Source organism: Chlorocebus sabaeus, chromosome 9 (assembly GCF_047675955.1).
Source record: "Chlorocebus sabaeus isolate Y175 chromosome 9, mChlSab1.0.hap1, whole genome shotgun sequence".
NCBI lineage: Eukaryota > Metazoa > Chordata > Mammalia > Primates > Cercopithecidae > Chlorocebus > Chlorocebus sabaeus.
The window spans coordinates 15,701,864-15,728,867 of record NC_132912.1 but is presented as its reverse complement, the minus strand read 5'-3'; the positions used below and the strand labels follow the sequence as shown (position 1 = coordinate 15,728,867).

At 38.7% G+C, this 27,004-nt stretch overlaps 1 protein-coding gene across 1 annotated transcript in view; it reads left to right on the top strand.

Moving 5' to 3' along the window:
- ITGA8 (integrin subunit alpha 8) overlaps positions 1-27,004 on the top strand; it is a 205,425-nt gene that overhangs the window by 97,933 nt on the left and 80,488 nt on the right. Inside the window, exons 14-20 of the mRNA XM_073018751.1 lie at positions 8,520-8,565; positions 11,297-11,404; positions 16,464-16,519; positions 16,923-17,077; positions 18,332-18,469; positions 18,963-19,030; positions 20,398-20,545. Of these exons, the coding sequence (XP_072874852.1) occupies positions 8,520-8,565; positions 11,297-11,404; positions 16,464-16,519; positions 16,923-17,077; positions 18,332-18,469; positions 18,963-19,030; positions 20,398-20,545 (719 nt within the window). The remainder of the gene's footprint in view (positions 1-8,519; positions 8,566-11,296; positions 11,405-16,463; positions 16,520-16,922; positions 17,078-18,331; positions 18,470-18,962; positions 19,031-20,397; positions 20,546-27,004) is intronic.

Below are 27,004 nucleotides of genomic sequence, written 5' to 3'. Positions count from 1 at the left end.
AAGTGAACATTGCCAGATGGATCCACCATCTGTGACCCCACCATTGGACACATTATCTTGAATCCTCTTGTTTCTCTTAATATCATCGTTGTATGAAAGTGAGCCAACCTTGGGTTGGTTTATGTAAACAACTATACTTGATGGCCTTAGTTCGTCTTTAAAAGATTTGGGTGCTGTGGGAAGAGGATTGGCAGCTTGGGACCTGGGCAGTGATGGGCAGTTCCTGGAGGAGATTCTGTGAGCTGTGGGCAGTGGTATTGCCAAGACAGGAGTCAGGCGTCTGTAGAGCTGAGTTATGAAGCTGGATGGGAGGAAGTCCAGTCTGGTGAAGCCACGGAGAAAGCCAGAAACTGGCTGTCTCTCAGTGGAGGCACAAGGAGTCCCTAAATCTGCAGGAACAAAGCCGAGTCCAAGAGCAAAGCAGAGACCTGGATTCTACATCAAAGTGCCCAGAATGCAGTCATCAGACTCCAACAAATGTTACTGAGCTCTTGGCCTTCTCATCTAGAGAAACTTAAAGACCACCAGAGATTCAGCGATGAAGATTGACTTGTCCAATGTCATTTAGAAGCCAGTAGCAAAGTGAACTGGAGTTGAGAATTGCTAATTTTTCAGCCTCCACTTGGTGATTTTCTACCTGACATACAACACTGTGTTTCAAAGAAGTCTTCAAAGGTTTTAGAGAGATTCAAAGAGAGACAATGGACAAGTCAAAATTGGCCTGTTGAGGCACAAACTCCTGTACACATATGTTTATAGTGACTTTGCAAAAACTAGAAACACCTCAGGGATCCCTAAGCCAGGGATGGATGAATAAACTGTGGGCCATCTACACAGTGGAATACCACTCAGCAATAAAAAATGAACTCCTGGTACACACAACATTGTGGATAACTCTCAAATGCACCAAGCTGACTGCAAGAAGCTAGACCCAAAAGGCTGTATGACTCCGTTTATATGACATTCTGGAAAATAGATTAGTGGAGTCCAGGGGTTAGGAGACAGGTCAGGCTTGGCTACAGAACAGCATGGGTGACACTGGGGCACTGCTGGAACTGTTCTCTGTGTTGTTGTGGAAGTGGTTACACGTCTGGGTGCATTTATCAAAGCTCTTAACTCTGCTTACTAAAAAGGATGAAATTAATCATAGTAAAATGTATCTTTATTTACTTATTTTTATATTTATTTACTTATTCAGAGTCTCTCTCTGCCTCCCTGGCTGGAGTGCAGTGCTGCAATCTTGGCTCACTACAACCTCCACCTCCTGGGTTCAAGCGATTCCCCTGCCTCAGCCTTCTGAGTAGCTGGGATTACAGGCGCCTGCCACCACACCAGGCTAATTTTTGTATTTTTTGTAGAGATGGGTTTTTCCCATGTTGATCAGGCAGGTCTTGAACTCCTGACCTCAAGTGATCCACCCACCTCGACCTTTCAAAGTGCTGGGATTACAGGCGTGAGCCACTGTGCCTGGCTATATCTTTAATTTTTTTTAAAGGCTTAAGGAGAGAATAAAAACAGCAATAGATGTGCTCCTAGAAGGCAGTGGTAAAAAGGATCCCAGTGTGGGCTCAGTAGCCAGACTGCCTGGGTTTAAACTTTGGTCTTGTGACTTTACTGTATTCGGGCTCTGTACCTCATTTTTCTCATCCTAAGATGGGAATAATAAAAGTATCTTTCTCATAGGATTGTTGTATCACTTAAAGGAGGCAATTATATTTACAATGTTTAGAATATTAGCTTTTCTTTGATCGATCTTTACGCAACTGTCCAACACATCCTCAGGATAAATTCCTAGAAGTAGAAACTAGGTCAGAGGTACACAGTCATACATATCAACAAACTACCTTCCAAGAAAATAATGCCCATTTATACTTCCTCAAACGGCCTGTAAGCATGCTTTCTAGCCAACAATGCCTAGTACTGATCTTTTCCAATTTACAAGGTTAAAAAATGGTATCTCTATGTTCCTTTCATTTGGATTTCTTTGGTGACTAGTGAGGTTGAAGTTTTTTCATATATTTATTAGTCACAGGTATTTATTTTTATGTGAAATGCCTGTTTGTAATATTTTTATTAGAATGTTTATAGTTTTATTATTTATTTGTATGAATTTGTTACAGATTAGGCATAATAATAAATGTTAACTTTTTTTTCTTTTTTTTACCAAGTGCCAAACATTCTTCTAGGCATTGAAAAATATTAACATTTGATCAGGCATATACATGATAAACATTTCACCCTGTTGCTTTTGTTTCTCTTTCAACCTTGCTCGTGTGTGTTTTTTGTTTTGTTTTGTTTTGTTTTTTGCTATAAAAGTAGTTTAGATTTTAAAATTCCTTTGTGATTTCTACATTTTTGGTCACGTTTAAGGAGGTCTTCCCTTTTGATTAATCATAATGTTTTTATACAACTATAAGATAAACACTTCCATGTTTCACATTTGTTTGGAAATTCCCGGTGGCCATTCTCATTGTCTGGAATTATTCTAAAATAGTAAATGCTTTTTAATTCCAAAGAAAAAAAAAACCAGGAGATGTCCAATGGCATTTTTGGCAACAGATATAAACATTAGTGTATCTATCAAGAAGATGAGAGTGAGAGGTGAGAAGAAGGAAGCAGGAAGAAGGTGACTTAGCTTAGGAAGTGTAGGTGCTTGGGTGGCCACAGAGACTGCTCCCCTGAATTGATTCTGGGTGATTCTTTTTTTGCTTTTTTGTTGTTGTTGTTTGTTTGTTTGAGATGGAGTCTTGCTCTGTCACCTAGGATGGAGTGCAGTGGCGCGATCTCGGCTGACTGTAACCTCCACCTCCTGGGTTCAAGTGATTCTCTGGCCTCTGCCTCCCAAGTAGCTGGGATTACAGGCGTGCACCACCATGCCTGGCTAATTTCTGTATTTTTAGTAGAGATGGGTTTCACCACGTTGGCCAGGCTGGTCTCGAACACCTGACCTCAGGTGATCTGCCTGCCTCGGCCTCCCAAAGTGCTGGGATTACAGGCATGAGCCACCGAGCCCAGCTATTGTTTTTTGAGTGGGGTCTCGCTGTGTTACCTGGGCTGGAGTGCAGTGGCACCATCATAGCTCACTGCAATCTCAAACTCCTGGGCTCAAGCAAGCCTCCCACTTCAGCCTCTGAAGTAGCTGGGACTACCGGTTGTATACCACCATGCCTGGCTGATCCTTTAATCTGATACTGTCAGCTCTTCCTCCTCTTCTTCTTTGGCCTGACTGTTCCCTAGGACTGTTCAGGGAACAGTGACTGTTCCACTCTCCCTCCCTTCACTGTTTCCTGCCCACCTAATCCAAACCTCAGATCCACACTCAAAACAAAGCTGATGTTTTCAAATAGAGCTTCTTCCAATACTAAAATTTCCTTCCCAAATTAGTGAAATCAGACCTTGCAAACCAAGCACCACTTTAAAGGCTTGGCTCTTCTTCCTCATTTAAAAATAACCATTTGCAAGAAATAAAATACGAAACTTAGGTGTAATGCATCTCCTATGACCTCACATTCTTAGGGTTTTTTTTTCTTGCCAACTGATCCTGCATTCATGCTAATGTCCCCTTTTTGTTTCCTTAAAAGTGCTCAGTTGTTCCATCAAAAGCCAAAAAGAAAATAAACTATGTTTCTCAGGCAATGTGAGGCAACAGCAAAGGCCTCCAGCACTTCGGGAACAGTTTTTGATTGAAAGGAAAGAACCGATTTTAATTGCCAGTTATTTCCTCCAGAAAAAAAAAAAAAAAGCCAGCTTCAGTATCTATGTATAGAGAAAGGCAAAGTTTTTTATTTGTTTGTTTTCAACTTGCCCTTAAGGCATTTATAGAAAGGAAGTAAACATAGATAATGGTATCAGACCCGTTATCTCAAGGGAGAAAAAAATGTTCCAAGTTTTAGAAATTCAAATATCAGCCCTGAAATTACTTTGTGTCCAGATTATTATTATTAAATGCCTAAGCACAGAATTATGCAACATTTAAAAAATATTATTTCTGAGTATTATTTAAATATTATTTCACATACACACACAAATATACACACTCCAGCATAAATATAAATGTATGTGTATATAAGTAGAACACATATATAACAGATATGCTACATACACAAACTTCTATGCTTATGTGTGTATAGATGGAAGCAGCGTAGTGCTTTCCAAAACCAACCACATATTTTGAAAAGAGAAATTCACTCAAAACACAAACCAGCCAATCAATTCTGCTCCCCTGGAGAGATCTGACAATTTTAAGCTCCAGAGCGTAAGTACTTCTGGCTCTTTCTAGCAGGCATAGTTCCAAGGTAGTGTCTAAAGGCAAGCATACTTTTGTGGTAGGTAACTGTTTTCTTGGCCTCTGAATAACTGTGACCACATTCTCATGAAGAAAATTGTGGCCTGTGTTGCCAGTTATTTTATTTTTCCAGAGTAGGAAAAATTCCCACCCTAAGGCACAGGAATTAAAGTTCCTAAAGGAAAAGCCCATGTCTCATTACCATTGGGAAGGTGTCCCTCAAATTCTCACCTATAATGACAATCTAGTTTTGATGGAGACTTTATATTACTTTCTAGGATCTGGAACGTGTGTGTGTGTTTGTGTGTGTGTGTGTATCTCAACACCTCCAAGTACATATGCAAAACTCCAGCAGAATCTAGCTGCAGCTGACGGTAGTCAGTTTTAATTAATTGTCTCATTTTCTTCATCTCTAGTATCTTAATTTATTATTACTTATCCTCCCTATTTAATGAAGCATTTATGAAGTATATGTTCTGTATCTGGCACTGTGCCTGGTAACATACATGCCAAGGTTATTTCTTTCTTCATTTATTTCAACCCATACCATTCCGTGATTATTTGAGGATGTGCACACATAAAGATTCCTACCCTGGAAGGGCTTACAGTCTTATTTTCTTTGCCATTTCCAGAGAATCAATTCTTAAAATTCACCTATTACTTATAAAATGTCTAATCTTATTAAATAAATATTTCACCTTATTTGGAGCCAAGAACAAAGTACGTAATTCCTCGTGAATCAGTTTTCATAAAATAGCTCTCCTATCTGGTGTCATGTCAACAGATATGAATTCAGGCCAGGGCCACCTGTGTTACACTTGTCTAAATATTGGGGTTTGTAATTACACAGGAAGAACAGAGCTCATGTTTCTTCAAATCAGTAGCTCTTTTTTTCTCTGATTTAGAAAAAAGAATGCACTCATTTGCTAGAAGAGACAAATGTAACAGAAAGAATACATGTAAAAATAGTTGAAAAATTGAAATTCTGATATAATTTATCATTATAATTTTAATAACTGGTAAACTTAGCAATTTTGGCATCTGGCTTCAGAGATTTAAACCCTGACAAAAGAATGTTTTATTCCATGAGTCGTAGGTGGCCAAGGTGTATCCCTTCGCTTAACGCGTTCTTTAATTTCATGAATACAGAACTCTTTAGATGACATCTGTTCGACTTATTTGAACATCAGCGTGCACGTGTTTTTAAATATGGAGCTCTGGAGTCAAATTCCAAGTCTAATAACTGAATCTGATTCTCTATCCATAAAACCTAAGACATCTGACAGTGGTTTTGACCTGGAGAACTTTCAGATCTTTTTTTTTTTTTTTTTTTTTTTTTAACAAGTGTTATTGTGTCTTAGGTTGGGTTGTCCCAGAGCAGGCATTAAGACAAGGATGAGAAAACAAGCAGTGTCTTTAAGAAATCCTGAGAAATACTGGTAAAGGTAGAGAAGAGAAACATGGAAAAGAAGAATACAACAAAGATCATCATCAAGCTAGTTGCCACTATGGGCAATCAGGGCCTCATCTGGCTGGTGAAAGCAAAGTCAGAGAACAGACCTCAACTATCCCACTTGACTGATAAGGAAGCTGGGCCACTCACTTTCCAATTCCTACCTGTAATTGACTAAAAACCATTCCCAGGGACACTAAGCCCTCAGGGGGAGAATCACCTGCAGTCTGTCTCTGTTCACATGTACGTGTATTAGTCAGGGTTCTCTAGAGGGACAGAACTAGTAGGATTGCTGAACATATAAAGGGGAGTTTATTAAGGAGAATTGACTCACATGATCACAAGGGGAGGTCCCACAATAGGCCTTCTGCAAGCTGAGGAGCAAGGAAGCCAGTCCGAGTCCCAAAGCTGAAGAACTTGGTGTCCGATGTTCGAGGGCAGGAAGCATCCAGCATGGGAGAAAGACGGAGGCCGGAAGACTGAACCAGTCTAATCTTTCCTCATTCCTCTGCCTGCTTTTATTCTGGCCGTGCTGGCAGCTGATTAGATGGTGCCCACCAGATTGAGGGTGGGTCTGCCTCTCCCAGTCCACTGACTCAAACGTTAATCTCCTTTGGCAACACCCTCACAGACACACCCATGAACAATACTTTGCATCCTTCAATCCGATCAAGTTGACACTCAACATCGCATGTGCAAAAGGTGGATGCCAAGGGAATACGGCTATAAATCATTTTTCTATGCAAATTTCATTACACTAATTTAATTCCTGAATTAGTTTCCATATGGAGTGGTCAAATAGGACCTCCTTCCACCTTTGTTTTTTTTCTATTTTCATTCCCGTTCTGCTAGAATTAACCAATTATAGTTTCAACTGTTGTAAGTCTTCTTCTGTGGCCCTTATTTCTACCAAGTTCAGTTTTCTTTTTCTCTTTTTAAATTTGTTTTAGATTCAGGGGATACGTGTGCATGTTTGTCACATGAGTATATTGCATAAAGGGGTTTAGGCTTCTAGTGTACTCATTGCTCAGATATTGAACATTGGACTCTGTGGGTAATTCTTCAACCTTTATCTCCCTTCCTCCTTTCCTGCTTTTGGAGTCCCCAGTGGCTATCACTAGCATCTTTATGTCTATGTGTACTCATTGTTTTAGCTCCCACTTATAAGTGAGAACATGCAATATTTGATTTTCTATTCTGAGTTCACTTAGGATAATGGCATCTGGTTCCATCCATGTTGCTGCAAAGGGCATGATTTCGTTCACTTTTATGGCTACATAGTAATCCATGGTGTTTATGTGCAACATGTTCTTTATCCAATCCACTGTTGATGGACACTTGGGTTGGTTCCATGGAGGTCCAGTTTTCTTACATCTAAATTTTACTCTGCAGATTTAGCCATTGTCATTTTTATTTGTGTTTGATTGCTTCTACCAGGGACAGCCATTGTAAATGAGATTAAGAAAAGTCCGCCGGGCGCGGTGGCTCACGCTTGTAATCCCAGCACTTTGGGAGGCCGAGGCAGGTGGATCACAAGGTCAAGAGATGGAGACCATCCTGGCCAACGTGGTGAAACCCCGTCTCTACAAAAAAATACAAAAATTAGCCAGGCGAGGTGGCGGGCGCCTGTAGTCCCAGCTATCGGGAGGCTGAGGCAGGAGAATGGCGTGAACCCGGGAGGCGGAGCTTGCAGTGAGCCGAGATCGCGCCACTGCACTCCAGCCTGGGCGACAGAGCAAGACTCCGTCTCAGGAAAAAGAAAACAAAAATAGCCGGGCATGGTGGTGTGTGCCTGTAGTACCTGCTACTCAGGAAGCTGAGGCAGCAGAATCACTTGAACCCTGGAAGTGGAGCTTGCAGTGAACCGAGATCGTGCCACTGCACTCCAGACAAGGCGACAGAGCGAGACTCTGTCTCAAAAAAAAAAAAAAAAAAAAAAAAAAAAAAAAAAAAAAAAAAAAGCCAACAGTTTGACCTCTATGTTAGCCAATCACTGAAATAATTTTGAGCATTTCCCCTTACCTAGTCCAGGATTGCTCAACCGCAGTCACCCAGGTCCACCACTTACCTACTTGTGTGAATGATGTTAGGAAATTTATAGTTAGGCCTTCATAAGTCTCAGTTGACTCATTTGCAAAATTGATTCTTGTTAGGAATCATTCAAAGGAAATCCTTTAAAAGGACTCCTGGCATACAGTGTTGTTCCATGTGCTATTTATTAGAATTGCTGTTGTTACTTTAGATCATTATAATATGTTAGTTATTTTATATACTACTGATTGCTTTGCCAGAAGTATACTCACCACCCACACTATTTGTAAAGAGCAAACGTTTGTCAAAATGACAATCAGAATGTTCCACTTCTGGGTTAACAATCCTTCTTCATAGGGTATTTGCTGGTGAGAGTGATAACAGGAAATGTATAGTGAGCCTGGTACCTAGCAGACACTAGCCACCTGACTCTCCTCTTTTCCTTCCCTGGGGGTATGTGCTTTGAACCTGGAGGATAGGAAAAGTGATGTGATAATGAGTTTCTAGAAATTGACCTTCCTAAGCACAGAGGGGTTTGAGATCTACCGATGGACGTTTTATCAAGTTGATTATAGCGAAGCTCCAACATCCTTTCCAAAATGTCTTAAGAAAGGTGTGACTTCTCTTCTAATTTTGTGGCTCTCGTACCATCAGCACGTCGGGGTATTCTATGTGCTACTCACGATTTTGAACTTAGTAAATTGTTTCTGTACGATTCATGCATGCGTTCTGTGTTTTTGTCTTTTTAAGATTTGATTGTGGGTGCATTTGGAACAGGAAAAGTCGCTGTTTACAGGTACGTTTTTGATAGCATTCAAATGTTTTTCTCATTGTTTCAAATACATTTTCTTGTTAGTTTTGCTTTAAAGAGCACATTCCAGTGATTTATTCTGGTGAATACTTAGATGCTCTTTTTAAAGTCTAGAGGTATTTTTTGCTCTCACGCTTCCTTTTCTTTGCATTTTTACTCTCATACTGCATGACCGAACTTCCAGATTTTACGAACATAATGTTAAATAAGATATGAAAATGAAGCAGATCATATAAAATGACCCACTTTTTAGATCTTACTGTATTTGATTTATTCTCTTTGCTTTGGAAATGCATTGAAATGTTCACTTATAAATAAGCAGTGCAGGGTAGAAGAATGTTACTATTTATCCTGGCTTCTATAATCAAACTGGACACTAAGTTAGGGAATAGAACATTCCAGGAGTTGGTAGCCTCCAAAGGCAAGTATTGAAAACAGTTCAAACACAACAGCTATGGATTCCAAGCCTGGACATCCCATACACTCACTGACTTGTAATCTTGGGCAAGTTCTTATCACTTTCAGAGTTTCAGATTTCTGGTCTGTAAAAGAAGGATAAAAACAATATTTATAAGGTTACCTTTGTTCAAAGGGTTCAGTGAGAATATGCATGTGGCGTACACAGAATAGTAACTGGGAGAGAGGTGGTGCTCAACTTTAGCTTCTTTAAAAAAAAAAATTTTTTTTATTGCAGGACACAGTGTCTCATGCCTATAATCCCAGCATTTTGGGCAGCCTAGGTGGGCAGATCACTTGAGGTCAGGCGTTTGAGACCGGCCTAACCAACACAGCAAAACTCCATCTCTATTTAAAATACAAAAATTAGCCAGGCATTGTGGTGCACGCCTGTAATCCCAGCTACTCGAGAGGCTGAGGCACGAGAATCACTTGAACCCGGGAGGTGGAGGCTGTAGTGAGTAGAGATTGTGCTACTGCATTCCAGCCTGGGAGACAGAGTGAGAGACTCCATCTCAAAAAAAAAAAAAAAAAAAAAAAAAAAAAGGTTTTATGAGAGTTCAAGACACTAGGTTAGAATATCAAGACAAAAGGCCGAGGGCATACCTGGGTGTACTAGGTGCATAGTGCTAACTTAGTCGGCTCTCAGAGAGATTCTAAGGTTATCCCTTCATCAGTCCCAAGACAAACTCAAAGAGGGTTGATTTGTACCAATCATGTCCCACTTAAGGTTCTAGAGAATCAGACAGTCGAAACCCTCGAGGTGTCTGAAGTATGGGGCTTGGGTTTGCGGTGGCCGTGGAGTACACCACTCAGAGCTGGTGCAGCAGAATGGGCATAGGGCTCAGCTGCTCTGCTTCCAATCTGCCACTTTCATGCCAAGGCTGTGTTTTCCATGAGCTGCTCCCAGACAATTAGCCAACACAACAAGAACACAAATGCAGGCCTGTTCTTGCAAGACATGGAACTGCTCTCATGGGCAAATTTGGATCAATGACTCTCCATTGCCCAGGCCAGAACTTTCTTATCCAGTCCTCTGTCCTTCCCTTGATCCTTCCAGGGATCAGAACTCCCAGCCCCCTCCACTTTCTCCCCACTTTTTCTCATAGATGTTTGACCCCAGTACATCTCTTGCATACCTAGTTCCGTTTTATCATCTGCTTTTCCAAGGAGTGGAACTAACACAGTATTGAAAGCAAAATTATGTAACAAAATACAGAGAAGTGGCATGAAGGAACTTAGGAGAAATCCCAGCAGGCCCATTGCTTATTGTTTAAAGCAGTGCTGTAAACCCATTCTGCCCTGAGACACAGCCGTTCCTATTGTTGGGGGGAAACTTACCCAACATGGCTTCATTTCTCCCTGTCATTTGGGGACTTTGGCTTCCAATGATCATATCTTGGAACCAAGCTTTAAAATCTGCTCCATTTCCTTCCCCCATGATTTATTAATACTTTTTTGTTTTGTTATTCTCGTCTGGATGGCTGCAATTGAATTACTTATTCTCTATCAGTCTCTCTCCTCAAATTTGGCTACATATTAGAATTATCTGGAGAGTTTGTTTAAAATTCCAATGTCTGATCCTTACCCCATAAGTTCTGGTTCAGTTGCTCTGGCAGGGCCTGGGCATAGAATTTGTTTTAGAGCTCTTTAGGTGATTATATTGTGCAGTCAGGATGGAGAACCACTTCTCTGGCTGAAGTACAGAATTATTCTGCAAACCCACCTTCGTGTATTTAGCTAAATTTGCAAAGCTCAACTTGAAAACTATCAATGGAAATTTAAAAATTATCAATGATAATTTGCAAACTTCAAGTACTCACAAAATTAAAATTACCAATGAAAAGTTGCAGACTTCAAGTACTCACAAACACAAATGGTTATAAGATGATGTGTTTTATCAGATACGGATGTAGATATCCTAGCAGATGGCAAGCAATATTTCACAGCAATATTGCCATAATACTGGGGGCCCACTTCATCAAGAAATTAGATTTGTGTATGCAACTTTGCTTGACAGACCCACAGCACTCTTTATTTGTGTTTGTGTGCTTCCAGATGTGCTTTGAGGTAATTAGCTGAGTGTGGTACCTACCTGTTCATGCAGTGAGCAGAATTCTTGGCACAAATGCTGAGAATGTTGGCAATGGCCTCTGAAGTATTCTGTCTACTACTGAGTTCAGTATGCAGTGAAGTGGGCTTCTGCCCGCCTATCACCTTTGTGGTTTATTCAAACAAAACCTGCATTTTCTCCCTGCAGAGCAAGACCGGTTGTGACGGTAGATGCCCAGCTTCTGCTGCACCCAATGATTGTCAATCTTGAAAATAAAACTTGCCAGATTCCAGACTCTATGACATTTGCAGCCTGGTGAGTTAGTCCAGTGCTTCTCAAACTCCAAGGTGAATTCACATCACCTGGGTATCTTGTGAAATACACAGATTTGGATTCAGTAAGTCTGGGGTGGGGCCTAGATTTTGCATTTCTCGAAAAATGCTTCAAGAGATGCTGCTGCTGCTGGTCTGTGGCCCAAGTTTGAGTAGCAAGGAGTTCGTCTTTCAAGAGAACCTATCATATGGTGCTGATCTTTGGCTATCGACTTACCATTCAAAGGCTACTTGTCTAATCTGCAGGCTCTAGGTGAGAGGAGAAGTGTAAAAACATTTGGGGAAATTCCCAGTGAAACAAATCTTGGAGATTGCTCTTAGATTCTTGGTGTGCTAAAATAAACACTAACCGAGGTAAAAATATAACAAAATACCTACACTCTTACATTTTTGGCATATGCTTATAGATACTGCTTTTCAGGCTCATATAATGTCTTATTTATTTATTTACTTTTTGAGATGGAGTCTCACTTTGTCACCCAGGCTGGAGGGCAGTGGCACAATCTCGGCTCATTGCAACCTCCACCTCCCAGGTTCAAGCTATTCTCATGTCTCAGCCTCCCGAGTAGCTGGGATTACAGGCACCCACCACCATGCCTGGCTAATTTTTGTATTTTTAGTAGAGACGGGGTTTCACTATGTTAGTCTGACTGGTCTCGAACTCCTGACCTCAGGTGATCCGCCTGCCTCGGCCTTCCAAAGTCCTGGGATTACAGACATAGGCCACCATGCCCAGCCGATGTCCCTCTTCTAACTAGTCAATTTACCGGGTTAATTTACTGGGTTTTCTATGCTGACAACAGATAACAGTTTTGTAACTTAGCATGCACAACTAGATAGAAGGAACACATTATACAAGTAAAGATTTTTGTGCCATAAACTGTATTTTTATGTTCATCATTAAGAATAGTGATTGAATTATTCCTTTTGCCTGGATGATGGAGGCTTTGCTTGGACTTTCAAAAGCTGTCTGATACAGCTTCTGAAAGTGTTCCTTCTGAATTTTGTCAGCCATCTGATGGGAGTACAAGATGGAACTTGACTGTAACACAGCTCAAGAAAATACTACTTAGTTTCTCAATACGTAGGTCCTCCAGGGTTAGAAGTCACTATGTTGGTTAATACCTTCAGGGTATACCCTCTGAAGGATCAACAAATCCTTGAGGTGTTTAATATTTTGCCCTTATTTTTCAGGAGACGTGGTCTAACTCAGACAGTATTTTTGGTTTCTGAGAATGTCAGAATTGCAGAACTAACCACTCTTGACCCAGAGAAGTTATTTCCAGCCAATTTTAACATGTTGTTGATGGCCTTTTGACAGGAGTTCATACTGGAGTCAAAGCTTTTAAGGGTAGAGAGTGGGGACTTAGAGGACCCTGAAGAATTCTTTGAAAAACATCCTATTGCTGGGAGCTGGGGAGTGTGGCGGGAGCACGTCTTCTTCTTTAACTGCTTTTGAAAAGAGTTGGAAAATGCCTTGGGCACATTTTAAAATGGTTTAAAGTCGTAAAATAGTGTAATGAAAACCTGATCTGAGAAAATATGTTGGAGAGCCAGCATTTATCCTTACCCATGCATGATTAAATGAACAATGAACTGTGAGAGTTGCTACTTGTTCATGAATATTAAAACTTCAGTATTTCCCACCAAACAGGCTCATGTTCACACCTTCATAACAGAATGGACTTCTAAGCTGAATTCTTTTAAGCACATGTAGTACAATCTGATATAGAATGTTGTTGTTTTGAAATAGATAATTGCTTCTAAGGGTTTTTAGTTTAATGGATATTTTTATAAGATTGAAGTTTTGGTGTTTTGTTTTGTTTTTCACCAGATTAATAGTTCTGTTTGGTTTCATGGAAAGAATATTATTTTTTAACAAGAAAATGTCTGTCTAAATGTCTGTCTTTTCATGAGCCATTTTCTTACTGCATTTAATCATATTATTAAGTTAAAGTGCAGTTTGTTATGTGGACAAACGTATATCCCTTTACAATTATATTTGTTTCTATTGCATACATTTTTCTGGAAGAGGTCTTATTTTCACATGCAAAATTTGTGAATGATGCCTCAGAGTCTCAGAAGACAGAAAGTTAACAGCTGGTTCAGTCTAGAATGTGTTTCTTTGATTCTCTTTTTTCTTTATTTTGGGAACTTAATTTACTTTTTCCAAAATGATTGAAAGGTCTCTGTTGATTTTCTCTGCTGTTATTTGTATCTGTATTTGATATAATCTTATATCACACATCTGAAAACTATCACATAAACTCTACTTGGCAAACAGTTCTTCACTTCCATCGATGTGGATTTCTGTGTCTTTCAAACAGCAGTGTAGTTTTATAAAGTGACTATCTTTGATTGGGATTTCTAAGTTAGAAAAAGGGGGAAAAAGCCAGCTCAATAAATATTAATATAATTGGCGACTAACCACTTATAAAAAGGAAAAACTAGCGCAATATTTCATTTTAGAAATGTAAACGTGAGTAATTACCCACTTGTCCAACCTGATTTAAAAAACTTGTCGGATGTGAGTGACTATGTGAGACCTGCTATTTGCTATCACTGAAATAGGATTGAAAACTGAAGAGAATGTAAAATGAATTGCTTTGTACTTTTAAATCATGTTTCACCTTTATCTCATTTTCTCTTCATCATAGACTGCTATGAGCACAGTCACATCGCAGAACCATTATTCCAACCATGCTTGGGTTGGGACTAGCCTTCTGGCCATATCAAAAGCATTGTCCATAAACAGTTTAATTTAGAACTTATGTAATAAGGGACCTGGGTTGTTTTCATGGGGTTTTTTTGTTCCAATCAGACCTATTTAGACTAATGGGCCATAGTGAAAATGACCAATATTTCTAGTTTGAAATTTTAATTCTAATTTAATCAAAGTTTACAGCTTTCCCTAATGACCCAAGTATACTTTGTAATTAGCTGTAGACCTTCAAGTGATCCTAATTCTATACTCTATATGACCCATGATGTATGTGTGCTTACATATAATATAGTATATATGTTTTTCTAAATTCAGAATGAGCACATCAACGCACTACTGTAAAATCTTGAAATTTTCTTTATAGATCAGAACAGAGTGTTTGAAAAATTATGACTTGACAGACTCTTTTCCACTAAAGTGATCTATGAACTGGCAGGTTTAGGTTGGAGTACTATTATTGAGAATGCAGCACATTGTAGCAGTGATATTACACTTGTATGAAAAAAAGTTTAATTCATCCAGTTGCTAATGATATTCAGATAACAGAAAGAGAGAGCCGAGAAAGAAACAGAGATTTATACTGACATGTAACTCATAAATAAATAGTAACCCTTTAGCTGATAACATCATTTATCAACCATACACCATCTCATAAGAAAAAAAAAAGATATTCATTTGCATAACTTTATTCCTTTTTAAAAATGTGTTATTGCTTTTGAATTGTTTGTATTAAAAATGCTATATCTAAAATGATTTTAATATATATGTTGATAATTTCATTACAAATAGGAATATATTTTATTGGCCTATGTCTACACAGTTAATGATGAATAGAAAAAAAGATCATTGGCCGATTGAACATACACCCAAATACTTCCAAAAAGATTGAACACAGAAAAATTCTAATTTTGAAAGCCAGGTTTACTACAAAATTGAAAGACGTGATTAATTCTTCGTCTTTCTTGAATAATTCTAATTGAAGCAGAAGCGAGTTGGAATCAGTGATTTCTCTGGGGAAGCGGAATAAACACTTATAATAACATAGACATTTCAGGAAACTTTTGGCTTAATGGTATGTGGCAAATTATTTACCCTGAGGGGAGACGTTGACTGAGGTCACGGTAGATAGATGAATCCCAGATGTGACACTTTTTCATTATATTTGACACAGGAAGCTGACACAGAATTAAAGTATGATTGGGGATTATTTACTCCCTTTGAATTCTGTAGAAATACCCAAATCATACTATGGTATTTTACTGGTAAAAAGTTTATGATCATCATTAAACCCTACTTAAGTATTTTCTTATATTTTCACTTTCCTAGAAACGAGAAAAGGCCCCATCTCTAGTGATGGCTGTTAGGGCTTGGAATTTTTCAGGGAGAGGTGAGCACATTCATTCAGCAAAGGCAGCCAGGGAGTCAGCCATCTCTCATTCCATCTGTAGCCACAGACCAAAGCCAAGTGCAGATCAACCTACAAGCCAGTGCAGACATTGCCTTGAATGGTAGTCATCACGTGTTCAAGGCACAACTCCAAAGTGTCTCTCATGGACATCTGCCTTCTCTTGATTGTCTTTATTCCTGTATCATTGTGCCTACCTAGCTTGAGACAGCCATGCTAAGCTTCCTATTTCTCTTTCTCCTCTCCCTCTTCTCGTCTCTACCGCTAGTCTTACCCCAACTGTAGCAAGGTTCTGCCAAATTCCATCTCCCTCCAAGCAGAGTGGGTCTTTTAAGTTAAGCATACCATGTGCTCCATGCTTCTGAAGATTAAATCTGCACTTTTTAGCATGACTTTCAAAGCCTTGTTCCTCACCGATCCACCAAGCCAGCCTTGTCTCCTACAACTTTGCCATCTTGCTCAGTGCCCCGACTACACTGAATTTCTTCAATTTTCTCAAATGGGTCCAGATTCTTACTCACCTCCAGATTTTACCTCTAGCTATCTTCTTGCTGTGCTGCCTAATTCTTCTCTCCTTGGCACATGGAAGATACTCACTTGTATTCATTGAATAAAAGCAACAAGTAATTGATTAATTGAGCAATTGATTAAATCAGTTAACCTCCTGTACTATTTTCCAGTATTACCTTCCATGTAATGATAATGTCACTTTTCTTAATTGTATTAGTGTTGAGACTAACTGGTAGAAGGGGTGGGTGTGTGTGTGTGCGCGTGTGTGTGTGTGTGTGTGTGTGTGTATAATTAGAAATATATAGAGAAAATGATATTCATTATCTGGGATGAGGTAAAGGAAGGCTTCTACTTTAGATTCAGAACTTTATTAACCAATACATTACTGATTATTATTTTCTATAGCTTTTCTTTAAGAGTATGTGCATCTGTCGCAGGCCAGAGCATTTCAAACACAATAGGTAAGCACGTTTTCATTTTTACATTCTTATGCTATACTAAGAAAGTTGAACAGTAACCATTTCTCTACACAGACCATATAAAATGAAAGAACCCTTGAGGAATATCAAGATGTCTATTGCATATATGGAACCTTCTACATAAATATTACTTCAGTACTTGGTAATACTATTATTTATAAGAACATGTAATTATAGGGAGAATAACAACTTTTATAAAACCATTATAAAACATTTTTAGCTTGGAGAGTATGTTATAAAATTTTTCCAGTTCATCTATCATGCTTGATCTCAACTATGAAAAATAAATGTTTCTTGAATAAGCAACTTGAAATGGAAATTCATCTCTCTGATAGAGCACTGTGTTCACTGAATACTTTTTCTCTACTTTACTTCTGTTCTTTAGTCTTGATGGCAGAGGTGCAATTAGATTCCCTGAAACAGAAAGGAGCCATTAAACGGACACTCTTCCTTGATAACCATCAGGCTCATCGTGTCTTCCCTCTTGTGATAAAAGGGCAGAAATCCCACCAGTGCCAGGATTTCATCGTTTACCTTCGAGTAAGTATGCCAGAAAGACTTCTCTGGCCTCTCACCTTCATATCCGAATTCCAACCATTTTTCTCCATTTAACCATCATATTTGTCTGCATAGACCCCCATCCGTCTGTTTTCATTTTCATAGCAGGAAACTTTATTTTAGGGCCAAATACTCTCCTCTTGACCCTGACTTCAACTAACCTGATGTTGTGTTGCTATTAATTTCTAAGGCTTCTTTTCATTTTGAACAAAATCTTTATAATGGCATTCAGTTCACATGGTTTTCATTTCTACCCACCTCCTCCCCAAAAAACATAAAAGTGCAACATAATTTATGTGAATTTTTCTCCTATGTGAGTATGTCTTGTTAGATTTTATCAATGCACATTTCAGAGCCAACTCAGGAAAACATTTAGACATTCAAAGCTTTTATTAGAAGTAATTTATAATTATCTTCTTTAAAGTAATGCATTTTCACAATGACTTCAAAACCTACCAAAATTTAAAAAGTAAAATTATTTATAACACAATTACCTACCTTCACCTTGCCAGTTGTGAGGTTGTGATAACTGTCTCAATTTCTCTTTTCCATTAGGGGGCTTAGTTAGCAAGGACCATCCTAGGGAAGATCACTGATTACAATCACACTCAAGAATGAAAAGTTGGATACCTGACCCTTGATTGGCATACAATTGAAGGGTGACATATCCACCGTGTGTTTAGTGCTTGCTGTTTGGTACTTACCCCTCCCTACTAAAGGAGTTCTGTTTCTTTTTCCAAGAGAACTTCAAATGTCCTGAAGGTGTTCTGCAGTTCATGCAGGCAAGGGCTTAAAAAGATGATGAGAGGAAGAGAATCAAGATGTTTTCTTCTTCTGAGCCCCAAGAGAGAACTCATAAATTCTGGCAACCTCACGAAAACAAAAGTCCAAATTCATGGTGGTTTTTGTGACATTTATGGTATACAAGCGTAATCTTTTACTTTGCAACTTGACCAATTCTGCATGAGTTGTTGAAGGTCTGGAGAACCCAAAGATTGGCTCCAGAAGCATATTGCAATGAAGCCGCAGCTCTAAATGATTTCATCACTGCACGTATATTAGGTATGCTGGCAACTATGTACCACATAAATCAGCCTCCATCTAAGCCTGCTGCAAAGATAATTATTTCATCATTCACTTTCATTGAGTAAATTCCAGTGTTGCCTGACTTTGGCAGACTGACACCTTGCAGCTATTTCATGGAGCCTCTGTTGAGTTTGTGATTATTTTTCCTAGGATGAAACTGAATTCCGAGATAAATTATCTCCAATCAACATTAGTTTGAATTACAGTTTGGACGAATCCACCTTTAAGGAAGGCCTGGAAGTGAAACCAATATTGAACTACTACAGGGAAAATGTTGTTAGTGAACAGGTAAGTCCTTTGCGGTCTTTGATGGTATTTTCTCAAGCAGGCTCTCTGGGGTGTCGTTCTTTTGGCTTTAAGACTAAAGCCAGCTCCTTTCATTTTTATTTCTGCATGCAGACACGGAACATTTGGGAGTTTTCTTACCATGTTTCCTGAAACACTGCATGATTGTGTTTTTCAGAAGCCTTTCCTCTTGTGCAACCAAGATTTAATTTGTTCAAAATGTGGCTGTAATGGAAGCAATACAGCCTGTAATCCTCAAGCCATTGCCAGAGTTGCATTCTTTACAGATATATCGGAGTGCATTGGAATTGGGCTATTATGTAAAGTGGCCTATATTGGGAGATCGCCATGAAATGTAGGCTATTGGCTTGGGTAGAGTCATGCATAGTGAGACGAAAGCTCTGGTTCCATTTGTGGCACCGTTCAGAATTTTCAAGAAAAAGGGTGTGATTCAGATTTTCCTGGATTGTTCCTGATGTGTGTTTATACAACACAGGCTCACATTCTAGTGGACTGTGGAGAAGACAATCTGTGTGTTCCTGACTTGAAGCTGTCAGCTAGACCGTAAGTTTAAATAACTAAATGTGTGCATTCTATGTAATGGAATTAGAGGTATTTATTTAAAGGTTCTCTGAAGAAAGTATACACTTCCAATGACCACCAAAAGTATGCTGCGTGAAATTCTTGAGCTTGGCTACACTTCGGGTTAGCCTGTGGTTTGGGTCAGTTATTTGGCATTGGTGTCAAATGACACACCCTAAGATTTTGCCTGGGCCATTTCATCTTTCAGCAAAACTGAAAAAAAAAAAAAGTTTTTGTTGAAAGTAAACTTATTGATGGGGTGGCTCGGGTTATATTTACTTGCCTCAGTCAAGTAGACGAAGGATTCAGACAGGCAAGTTCCATCTACACCTTCAACCAAACTTTCTTTCCAGCACCCCATGACTCAAAGGCATCCTTAAAACTGTCAGAACAAAATTAGTGTTAACTTACTGAACAAATACTTAAATAGCACTCTATGGAGTAAAGCAGAAGGTGTCACAAAATTGAAAAGAATCAAAGGGCTTCACAGTTGCCAGTAATGGACGCCCCCATTCCAGCACTGGAAATTGCACTGTATTCTGTTATGGGAAGACGTGGACTAGGATATAAAACATCCTATGGTCAAGAAACAGATTTGTGCTCCTTTCCCTCCCAGGAACTATCTCACTGCCAGTGTTTGGAATGTACTTGGTAACTTTTCAGAGGGATTTCCCCCAGATTTCATAATTTACCAACTTCAAATGCAATCGCTTTGAGTAAAGTTAAAAAGTACAATAGGTATTTCCAAATATTGGTTTGATTTGCAGTTCTAAGTGAACTACGTTTCTTCAAAATACCTTGAAATCCTCTATCAGTGATTTAAGATCTTATCGTATCTGCCTACTTCTTCCGTCTCATTATTTCCTTTGCATTAATCTCTCCCTCTTAATTTCTAAACCACCTCTCTTCTTTTTATTTCATTGTCCATTTTCTTCCTAATGTATGTTTTCAGTGAAGCGCTGAAGCTGCTTCATTTTGGCTTGTAAGTGAAATGTTAAATTTGCAGGAATTTTGTTGGTAGATTGTTAAATATGTTGGTAGCTTGAAATTGACCACGGTGCATGGATTTACACTATTGGAATCTGAAAATGTTATAAATCAATACTTTTTCTTTTTTTTTTTTTTTGAGAACTGGTTGTTAAACATTTACCAACACACTACTAGATGTTTTCCTGCCCTTTTTACCCAGAGATGATTATCTTGCCTCTTCCTACCATCTCTTCATGATGATCCATCTTCTTTTTTTGCATTTGCCATTTTTCTTTTCCTCCTTAATAAATCCTTAAATAAAATATTCACAAAGCCAAGAAGTAGAGTACCTAATACTTCTTTTTAAACTGCATTTTTAGAGATAAGCATCAGGTAATCATTGGAGATGAAAATCACCTTATGCTCATAATAAATGCAAGAAATGAAGGGGAAGGAGCATATGAAGCTGAACTCTTTGTAATGATACCAGAAGAGGCAGATTATGTTGGGATCGAACGCAACAACAAGGTAATGCCTGCAAATTATTTGAAGTCAAGAGCTAAGTATATTTTTGAAGTCAAGTAAACGTTAAGAAGGGCCATCTTAGCTGAGAGTTTCTTCCTCAATAAAAGACAGTAAAATGATACCTTCTTTTGTTAAATCACCATAGCAATGAGCCATGGAGGTGGGGGGGAGGCTTACACAGTGTTAGTATCTTCTTTGCCGTAGTGCAAAGATAAATTGGCCAAAGATTGAGAGCTAAGGCAAAAAAGAGAACAAGACTGACTGAACGAAGAAGCTTACCAATGCGATCAAAAAGCTAAACTCCCAAGCTAATTCCCTGTCTTCACTGGCTTTTCTAGCCTTGCGTTGAGTTCCTTCAGTTTCAAACACATGTCAGGAAGCCTGGTTTTCCTTATTGGTTAGGGAGGAAGGTCCAACCAATCCCTGCTCAGCACTGATAACAGCTTGGACGGGCACCGGAAGGGGAACAAGGTCCTTCCCCTTTCTTCTTGGTCCACCTTGTCAGAATTATGACCAGGAAGAGCCTGGTCTTCCTCATTTGCCATTCCTCAATGCCACTATTTGTTTAAATGACAACAATGCTATTTATAGTCTTCCCTTTCCTTATCAGAACATGAATCTTCCCATTCAAAGCATCCTCCAGTTCTGCAGTGTCCTTAATCACTTGGTCTAGAAAACCATTATAAATACATTGTAGAATAACATAGAAAGCCCCTCAGTGTCAGAAATATACAAACTCACAATTAAGGGTAAATCCCAAGTGTCACGTTTTCTTCACAGGATGAGGTGTAGCGTAGGTGCTCCTTAAATACTTGCTGATAATGTTGTTCATTTAGCTTAAATGTATTAAATGTCTACTAGTTTCCAAATACCACACCCCCTGAGGACCTCATCCATTTTAATGATTGAATAATCTGTAATGAAAACTGATTCTTCTAAAGAGATGTTAACAAACTGTTGTTGTGATGTTGGTATTTTAAAGACATTTAAAAACTTAGGGAATATAAAATTCTCTATTCACATTTCTAGTCTCATGATTTCTTTTTGTTTTAGTTGAATCCTTCTTAGTAAAAAACAAAAAAAATTAAAATCCAGATGAGTAATGATAGAGCATCTTTAACACTGGTTTAAAATCCTTATGAGTTTCTGTTGAAGAAATATATAGGAAAAAAGAAGCTCCAAAGTCATCACATGTTATACATTAAATATGTCCTGCTGTTTTGTGTATGTTAGTCATATCTTAATAAAGTAGTTTTCTAAAAAATAGTCCTAAATTATTCTTAACTCTTCCATGTTAACAGTGAGGTTGGATAGATAGAAAAAAACATTCCATTTCTTTTCAAGAGTATTTGCAACTCTCCACTCAGCTTTCATTTCCCTGCTATTTCAAACATGAAAATCAATATAAACCCTAATTTCTCCAGTAAGTAGTTTTTATAATCATCCCATTTTTTTCTTTCTTGAATTAATTGTGTTTTTTTGTTTGTTTTTTGTTTTGTGTGATTTATTTATTTATTTATTTATTTATTTATTTATTTAAGACAGGGTCTTGCTCTGTTGCCCAGGATGGAGTGGAGCAGTGTGATCATAGCTCACTACAACCTCCAACTCCTGGGCTCAAGCAAAACCATCATCTCAGCCTCCTGAGTAGCTAGGACTACAGGTGTGCACCACCACGCCTGGCCAATTTTTGTATTTTCTGTAGAGAGGAAGTTTTGCCATGTGGCCCAGGTTGGTCTTGAATACATGGGGTCAAACGATCCACCCATCTTGGCCTTCCAAAGTGCTGATATTATAGGCACGAGCCACCCTTGCCTGGCCAATTATGTGATTTTTTTTTTTTAAATCTTCTTCATTTCTCTATTAAAGTCACTTTAAGATAAAAATAAATAAGTAAGAATAAATGGAGTAATTACACACACAACTTATAAAAATGGTGTTTAATAACCACTTTGATTTGAAGATGTCATTTTGTAATAAAATCTCTACAAGCAAAAACAGAAAAATGTCGCCTACAGATACATGCAGATAATGCATTAAACAAACAAAAACGAAGTTTGAGTGTGTTTTGTTTTTAATATTCTGGAGCTCCACTCATATTTTTATTTCAGTTCCCTTCTTGTCACTCCACCCCCGACTTTGCTCAACAAAGGACCTATTCTAAAGTGTTCTTTTAGCAAAACATCCAGTTTACTGTTGGTTTTGTTGCATAGAAAATACAGGAGAGCACTTAGGATTCTATCTTTGGCTGTAAACATTACAAGGGACATTATCTGTAATCTCGAATGATCCCTTCACTACTTTTTTCTCCGTCAATTTCCCTTTGGCAGAGACTTCCCTCAGTCTTTGAATTTTACGTGACTAAGCCACATTCTAATTTCTTCCTTGTTTTGACACAGTTTGAGGTTTGTATACCTTTTGATGTCAACTCAGTTCAACATATTTTAACCATTTTTTCCTCAAGGGGAAAAATATTAGGCATTATCTGATTGTAAGGTTGGCTATTCTTTTGTTGAAAACATTTGTCTTTTATTATCTCTTGCTCCAGAAACCTTAGTTGAGCCAGCCTTTATATTTACTTTTGGTGATTTTTCTCCTTAATTTTTCTGTGAAAAAGGTGTATGTGTTTTATATTCATCATCATGATCATCATTATGATTGTAGTAAGATACACATAAGATATAATTTATCATTGTAGCCATTTTCAAGTGTACAGTTCAGTGACATTATATTTACATGGTAGTGCCACTATCACCACTGTCCACCTCCAGACCTTTTTCATCATCCCAAACTGAACCTCTGCAACCCTTAAAAATAATTCCCCATTGTTCCTTTCCCCAGGCCCTGGTAAGCACCATTCTACTTTCTGTCTCTGTGAATGTGGTGATTCTAGGGACCTGTTATCATCTCTTCTTCAATCTCTCACAGCTGCTTCACCTTCAGCATGTCTGTATCTAGACTTTCGGTCTTCCCACTCACACCCCTCTTCTTTTTTTTTTTTTTTTTATTGGAGTCTTGCTCTGTTGCCCAGGCTGGAGTGCAGTGGCATGATCTTGGCTCACTACAACCTCTGCCTCCCTGGTTCAAGTGATTCTCCTGCCTCAGCCTCCCAGCTAGCTGGGATTACAGGCGCCCACCACCACACCTGACTAATTTTAATATTTTTAGTAGAAATCAGGCTGATCTTGAACTCCTAACCTCAAGTGATCCCCCAGCCTTGGCCTCCCAAAGTGCTGAGATTACAGGTGTGAGCCACCACATCCAGCTTCCCTTTCATTTTGTATGTATGAGAATGACACCAGCATCTCCTGGCTTCTAACACCTAAAGTGATGCCAGCCTGGATGAGGGTGATGACAGTAGCAGTTGGATGGAGAGAAGGATATGAACTAAAGAGATTCTGGACTGAGTCCATCCAACAGCCACCATCACCACCTTCATCCAGGCTGGCATGATCTTTTGCCCAGATTATTGCAACAGTCTTCCTAGTTCATCTTGCCAACTTGTTACCTCTAACCTAGAAAAAAAAAATCCATCTTTCTAAATCGCAAATCTGAGCATGGCACTCTCTTCAAATCCTTGCTAGCTCCCCATTGCTTTGAGGATAAGATCCAAATCCTTCAGATAACGCATAAGGCCCTTGATCATATCACTCCCACTTGCCTCCTCAGCCTCATCGCTAAATGCTGACGCTTCCGGCCAGCTTGAATTCCTTTTCCATACCTGTAATGACACAGAGAGCTTGTTCCAGCCATTTCTCCTTCCAACACACTAACTCTGCTCCCTCATCCTCTTTATCTATCTTACTTATTTTCACTTCTTTTCACTCATCCTTCAAATAATAATTGAGACTTAATAAAAATTGAGGCTTAATAATAACTGAGACAATAATAATTGATGTGGCTAACATTTATTGAACAACTTCTATGAGCTGAGTAATCCTCTGAGTTCCTGAATGTATTTCATTCTTATAACAGCCTTATAGAAAAGCTGCTGTCACTATCCCTGTTTTATAGATAAGAATAAATTAAGTAACATGCCCAAGATTATACAGCTATTATGTAGTAGAAGCAAGTTCAAATGTCAAACGTTAAGTCCAGGCCCCTGTTTGTTTTGTTTTTTGTTTTTGTTTTGTTTTGTTTTTTTGAGACGGTGCCTTACTCTGTCATCCAGGCTGGAGTGCAGTGGCGTGATCTCAGCTCACTGCAACCTCTGCCTCCTGGGTTCAAGTGATTCTCCTGCCTCAGCCTCCCTAGTAGCTGGGATTATAGGTGCCGGCCACCACGCCTGGCTAATTTTTGTATTTTTAGTAGAGATGGAGTTTCACCATGTTGGCCAGGCTGCTCTCAAACTGCTGACCTCAGGTGATCCACCTGCCTTGGCCTCCCAAAGTGCTGGGATTACAGATGTCAGCCAACACGCCCGGCTGGAACCCTGTTCTTAACCACTGATATGCACTGCCCCCATCAGCTTAGATGCTACTTCCTCCAGGATGCTTTCTTTGGTTGCTTGGATCTATGTGCAGGCCCTCCTTTGTCACTATTTATTTATCCTGTCATAAAATTTACCCAACTCTACTGCAACTGTGTGTTTCCATTGCTGTTACAATTGCTTAGAATTACTTGTTCCAGTTGTTAGAATAACTAAGAATTCAATGAGGACAAGGGGTCTTATTTGTCAGGCCTGGTCAATAGTGGGTACACAGTGAATGTTTTCAGTGAAAGAAGAACACTCTAAGAGCTATAAATGGATTTGAACAAGAATGTCCCTGGAACTGCAGAGGAAAATCACCTAGAAATGTTCAGAAAAAGTTCATTGCTCTTCTTATTAAAGAGAGGAAATAACGCTTAAGAAAAGAAAAAGGGTGGAGGGGATGTGAAAGGGAGAAAAAAATTCTTTGATTGATGTCAAAGAACTGTTTCCAGAAAGCTGGGGAAAAACTGTACATATAACTTTTAACCTTTAGGTGAGATTAAAAAAATATATTTACTATAGAAACTAAATCCTTGAATTACATTCAAGGGACATTTGAGCAGTTATGAAAGATTTTTCTGGGTTTTGTTTTTTCTGTTTTCATGACCGAGTTAATAATCCCCACACAAAGCCTCTCTGTGTGATTAGGGGTTAGGTATGGATCCTTAAGAAGCTGAATACATAGTAAACCTATCTTTGAGAAGAAAGAATGTTACCACTTTTAATATAAGTGTCTTTCAGGACATTTGAAGAGAGGGTGTATTAAATTGTGCCTCCAAATATTAGTGATCCATTCCTTTCTCAATAACTAGGACAGATGTTTCCATGTGTCTATCTGGGGGATTCTGGGAGCAGGGTTGTACACTTAGTTGCATATTTGTCTGTTTCATTGTAGCCTTCTCTTTTACAAGAAGGTGTCAGTTGTCTCTACTCTGTTGTTCCTGAACCGTCACTTACTTTGTGTCCAAGTCTGCTCTAGGCATTAGGACTAGAACAGACACAAAAACCTCTGCCTTCTTGAAGCTTATATTCTCAAAGTGTGTGGTTTACCTACAGAATTCTTTAGCTAGATGTCTGGGGAATGTTTCGTGTGTTTTGCTTGGGTTTTGGGTTTGGGTTTTTGTTAATAAAATAGAAGGGAATGGAGGATTGTTTCTGAAACTTTACATTATTTTCTTATATAAAATTTCAATAGATAACAGAAAAAGGATAAAAAAACAGAATTTCAATAGAGCTGACAGATGGATAAATGGTCATTATATTGGGAACCCTCTTCCGAACCTATCACGGGGACAGAAATTCCCCCAAAATTTGCTCCTTTATGAAAGTCCTCATATTGCAAGCTTATGTTTGGGAACAAGGGTGACAGATAATACACTGATGACATATAATAAGTTAGAATGAAACAATGGAGAAGTGTAAGTAGCTATGGCTACATGCAGAGTGGGACCATAGGGTTTGAGGTATGGAAAAAGAATAGGGTAGAGAGTGAGGGGTGGGTTTCTAAGCAGCTGGGAATAGCATGCGGACATGAAGAGGAGCTGGAAACCAAGGGCAATCGTTCCAGAACAAATCTGTATGTCCCCTCTCATCTGCTCAACCTTGAAAATCTGACCAGTATATAACTCCCAGAACCTCTTCCAACTTCAGTTTGTATGAACTCTATGTGGAATAGGATATAGAGGTAGGAAAGGAAATAGGAAGTACTGCTAAACATGAAGGCATTCTCTTTACATCTGAAATAATGAAGAACAGAAGAAAGTCAATTGCATGATCTCAAAATGGGACCATGGTGTATAGAAATTGGTGTTCATGGCAATTCTCTGGCAAATGATCATTGAATCTCATGATAATCTACACATATTATGATCATTTTGTTTTTGTAAAGCTTAATAGAATAAATTTATTTACTCATGTTTAATAATTTGTGATTTTCATGCTCTGAGTTTCACATTAACATTAGTGAAGATACTGTCTATAAATACTATATT